Source organism: Gavialis gangeticus, unplaced genomic scaffold (genome assembly GCF_001723915.1).
Source record: "Gavialis gangeticus isolate Ggan-Ray unplaced genomic scaffold, GavGan_comp1, whole genome shotgun sequence".
Classification (NCBI taxonomy): domain Eukaryota; kingdom Metazoa; phylum Chordata; order Crocodylia; family Gavialidae; genus Gavialis; species Gavialis gangeticus.
This window is the reverse complement of record NW_017729009.1, coordinates 3,889,368-3,894,382: the sequence shown is the minus strand read 5'-3', so window position 1 is coordinate 3,894,382 and position 5,015 is coordinate 3,889,368. Positions and strand designations below refer to the sequence as shown.

Here is a 5,015-nt window from a genome sequence, read left to right as displayed (position 1 = left end):
TAGGGCGAGAAGGACTAAAAAAGCTCAGGGTGCCATGATTTCATGAAGCAAAAAAGAAAAACAGCATTTGGCAGGCACATAACCCAAATCACACAACTGCTCTCTCAGGTGGATCAACTTCCCTTCACTAAACACCATCGCTTCTGAAAGTCCTGATGGGAGAGCTTCTTCAGCAAAACAACCACAGGCCAGAGCTCTGGCCAACCCTGTAGGACTCTTGGAAGGCTGGGATTACCTAATGGTTTGTGGGTGGGACAGAGAGATAAAAGCTAAGGATGCTACAAACAGAGCAAGTAGTGGGATGCCAAAGAGCATCCACTACCACCTCATGGCCATGCAGACCTTTTCACATCCAAGCTCCCAGGATGACAAGAGCCCCCAGAGGCAGAGAGCAAGGGGGAAAAGTCTGTGGAGCTCTCAATAAATCCCCTCCATCTAATATGGAAAAAGTTCTCTGTGGGCTGTGAGAATGCACAATACCCAGCCCTCCCCAGAGGGACACCACCACAGCAGTAAGGTGCAGGGTCTCAGAGGAGCCAATTCAAAACACCCTACAGAGATATTCAGCACTCTAAGGACAAAGGCAGGGTAGGAGATGGCCAAGACAAAAGAGCAACTTTGATAGAGGAATATACATCAGCATGACTCCCCGAGATTAGCCAGTGTCTGAAGCACCCCAATGGGCAGAGGCAGCAAGAATTCAGCCAAGCCAATACATCCCCGATTCAAATGTAGGAGGCAGAAACACTTACGTATTATTGACAATTTGGAGGCGTTCCCCTTTTTTGAAGGACAGGTCTGTTTCCGTCCGTGACTCATAGTCGTAGAGGGCTACAAAGGTGGTGACTCCACCTGCAACACACACACACACACACTGAACAAGAGAGACCCGGCAATATGAGCGCACCCCACTCCAAGAAACATTTGCCCCAAAAAGGAGTTAGCTAGAGCTGTGCTAGCAGACTAGGGGCTGGGACTAATGGCAGCACTGGTTCAATCAGATTCTCTACTGCAGTCCTCTTTACCCCTAGCAAGAAAGATGCAGAGCCACCATTTTGTAAATGGCCCCTCTAGGGTAAAATTAAGGGTCTAGGACCCTTCTCTGTAAGAGGAGGAAGCCATGCAATAGCAGGGAGAGGACACACAAAAAGCCCAGAAATGTCTATTCGCCACCTAACACTCTCAGACATGATACAATTAAAGCATCCTACTGACCCGCTAAAGCCCCTGAGCGCTGGGGGGACGTGACTGTATCGGATGTATTGAAGCCTCCAAAGAGCTTGGATTCAGCAGCCATGCTGCCAAAGGAGCGGTTGGGGGTGCGGTGGGGATCGGGAACAGTGGTCTTGCTGGGTGTCTGCGAGGAAGAGTAACCTCCATGGTGGGTATTTTCTGCAGATTCCAGGCTGCGTCTCCTCTGGCTGGGGTCCTTAGGTTTGCTCTTGCTGCTCCCCATGGTCCAAAGCCTGGAGAGGAGAGACACAGAGGGTTAAAGCTGCTCCCTACAGTTTGTGCAACATAGATGCCAGCCTGCTAGGAACTGAAGCAAAACCTGTACACTTTTCAGACTGGCCAGCCAGCAGCTGACTGACAGCCCAGACATCCCGTCACCACTGCCCTGGAACAGCAATTGAAGCAACTCCAGTTCATTAAATTCAAGCAACCTCCTGCTTTGCTGTCTTAGCTAGTGAAACACTTGCCAAGAGGGGGACTGACACACTGCACTTAGCAAGTGATAATTCAGCTACCAGAAGGAAGCATACTTAACAGCATTATAATAGAATGACTAATGCCAAGCCCATGCCTTTCATAAGCATCAAAACTATGCAGGGAGAATAGTGGAGACCGTTCTAGCCATGGAGTTCATATTCAAATTCAGAGTTCGGGAGTGTTCAGATCTACTTGGGCCAGCAGAACATAGCTAGCAGAGTTCTGGTGTGGCTAGGAAGATGACAACCAAGCATCCCACGTTTTCCTGTGAAATATCAAGGATCTTTATGATTTGCAAGCAGTCAGGACCTCAGACGATCTTCCTCAGCTTAGCTAGTAGAAAAGAGAAATCTATATCCCAATACTGGACAGAGATCCAGCCTTTTCCTTAGCAGATGCATGGGGTGTGTGATAGATGGCCGACACGCATCCTTCAGAGAGTAGCAGCCCAGATCCCAGGGGAAGGCTCAGGAATACATATCTGAGGTGCTCCACCAACATCGTCTTCCCAAAAGAAGACCCTTCTCCATGTTCCTTCCACCTTACCCAAAGTCTTTTTGGGTGCTATAAGAAGTCTGGCCTGTCCCAATTTCAAAAGAGAAATATCAGCATTGCAAAACAGGGGATCACAAGAGCACTGAGGGGGTCCTTGTCACTAGTCCTCACATTCTGATCCCATAATGTTGCATTCCTCCTAGGATGTCCGATGGGACACCAGTGGGCATTAAACACTTCAACTTTGCATAGACAGGTTTTGTTATTCACAAGGGCTCCATTCAGTGCTATAGGGAATGAATAGGAGCCCAGATCAGGTTTCACAAATTTTAATGAGAGAGAGATGCTCAACAGCTGGATCATCCTCTTCTTCTACAGGACAGGGTTTCTAAAAGCTCAGGAGATTAGCAGATACTCCAACTGCCAGGGAGTGCAGGAAGTGTAGTACACTAAACCCCTCCAGAAGTTCAGTGCATTTAAAAAGACTTCTAAGCATTTTAGGCAGTTAGCAGCTGAACTCTAAAGACCAAGGGATCTATGCTTTATATACAGTCTTTTCTTTTTTTTCCTTCCACTTGAGATGATGCTCTATAAATACCTTGAAGGTAATGATATAAATGAAGGAAGGGAATTAGTCATGGTCTCCAAAGATGATACGATGCACAGCAGTGTTCTGAAGCTATGGAAGGAAATATTTAGGTTAGATCACTGATGGGGAGTGAAGTGTTCTTAATAAGCAAAAGCAATTGGACACAGCAAGAGGAAATGGCAGAGATGCCTGCAGTGCAGAGATGTGAGGGCAGGTTAATTGAAAGGGTATGTACAAGGAGAGTGCTAGAGGCCAGAAAGAACAAGTAGAATGCTTTTCTGACCCCACTTCTCCAAACCTCAATGTTAAGTTCCAGACCCAAGGTTTGTGTTCAGCATTATTTCTACTTATGCTTTCTACAAAGATGAATTAGTTCAGCTGATGGCTCTCGCAAGCAACAGCCAGTACTGCCTACAAGTTAGCAGACATGTTGCCGTGCTAACGGAATAAGTTTGAGCTCTGCATGACAGCATTTTTTCTTACTAAGAGGTCTTTGTACAAAGGCCCAAGCTTTGGTTCTGGAAAAAGCTGATGACATCTGCCTCCTTTCAACTGCCAAACCACTGAGGAGACATCGTCACTCAGACACCCTCCCCCACAAAAACTTATGGCAGCAAAATCAAGCATAGGTGTGGAGACAGCCCATTGAAGTCAAGCACATGTGCTGGAAGGAGCCATCTCCCTCTGTATGTAGAGGGCTGGGAACCAGACCAAAATTCTCTGCCACTATTAGACCACTTCCCCTCCAAGATGCAATTCCATCCCCACCCGTGAAGTGGAGAATATAGTCCCCTCTCCCTCTTGTGTGGCACTGAGGAATGGAGTGAATCTGGGTCATGCTTAGAGAGCCTCAGGTTGAAGGCCTTCCCAGATTATACATTGTGAGCCTTAGGCACTGAAAGCTAACTCCCACAACAATGCCCTCTCACAGGGAACGTAGTGTTGAAGGTGATCTCCTCCTGCTCCCCAGGCAGGGGAATGGGGTCCCTCTTCAATGCATATATTAGCGGAAGAGCAAAACATAAGAGGTTGTAATGAAATTTCAGGGAAAGCAGACACTTCAAAAAACAAGAAAACCCCCAAAAATAACAACAAAAAATGAAGTTCAAGTTCTGCTCACACCCAAATTCAGCCTCTCTTCCTTGCCTACCTCAGTCGCCAGTCTCCCACTACTGGATTCTCCCCAGCTAAATCCCATCTATATGCAGAAGGAGGAAGAGGAACTCACCATACCCTGGAAAGGATAAGGCTGAACTACGCTGCTTGTGACTTCTCACGCAGCAATGGAAAACAAGGACCAGATCCGTCTTAGAATTCCCCCTAGAAACTACACTTCCCCAAATGGAAAAAAGACCAAGCCTTGTTACACTGCATGCATCTGCTTTTGGGTGTGCATGAACATAACAGAGCAGGGGGTTTCCTAATTGTTCCAAGTCACTTATTTTGGCCCAGTTAAAGAGATATTGTGACCAATCATAGGAGTCACAGCCCAAAGTGAACCCTACTGTAACTAATTCCATCTTACCAGCAACCTCAGTCCTTGCCCCTTTACATAGATCCTGAGAAGACAACTCCCAAAGTATTTCACTGGGACTGTCTAGGGCAGGGGTGGGCAATTATTTCAGGCAGAGGGCTACTTACTGAGTTTTGGCAAGCCATTGAGGGCCGCATGACAGGCAGCCAGGGACAGATAAATATTAATTTTCTAAATTATTGGGGTCCCCGTGGGCTGGATACAATGGCCTGGTGGGCCGCATCCAGCCCGCATTTTGCCCACCCCTGGTCTAGGGTCAGCATGTGGGGATGAAACAATGGGCCAAATCCTTTCATAATTTAACTTTCAAAATAAGTGGCCATTACACCAGCAGCAAATTCAAGTTAGATAACTCGCACAACAATGCCCTCTCACAGGGAATGTAGTGTTGAAGGTGATCTCCTCCTGCTCCCCACTCAGGGGAATGGGGTCCCTCTTCAATGCGCATATTAGTGACCGAATCGCCACTAGGAAAATAGACTGACCGTTCCGTTCTCACTGAAGTTAGAAGGGCACACTGGAGTTAAGCCTTGCTTGAAAAGTACACAGCCAGAGTCAGATGTGGCTACAAGCACTGGCCTCTTTGAGATGAATTACACTTCTGGAGATACAAGTGGGCTGTTCAAATAATGGGTATGTTTCCCTCTGCTCCAAATTACAGTTGTCCCCTGCCCCCCCCCCCCCCCC

The 5,015-nt window shown here is 47.3% G+C and overlaps 1 protein-coding gene across 3 annotated transcripts in view; it reads right to left on the bottom strand.

Moving 5' to 3' along the window:
• Nucleotides 1-5,015, bottom strand: part of SRC (SRC proto-oncogene, non-receptor tyrosine kinase) — an 86,686-nt gene that overhangs the window by 22,654 nt on the left and 59,017 nt on the right. For all 3 annotated transcript variants that reach the window (XM_019509806.1, XM_019509805.1, XM_019509807.1), the window contains exons 3-4: nucleotides 1,216-1,466; nucleotides 753-852 (exon numbers count right to left, since the gene is read on the bottom strand). In XM_019509806.1, the coding sequence (XP_019365351.1) occupies nucleotides 753-852; nucleotides 1,216-1,456 (341 nt within the window). In that variant the 5' untranslated portion in view covers nucleotides 1,457-1,466. The remainder of the gene's footprint in view (nucleotides 1-752; nucleotides 853-1,215; nucleotides 1,467-5,015) is intronic.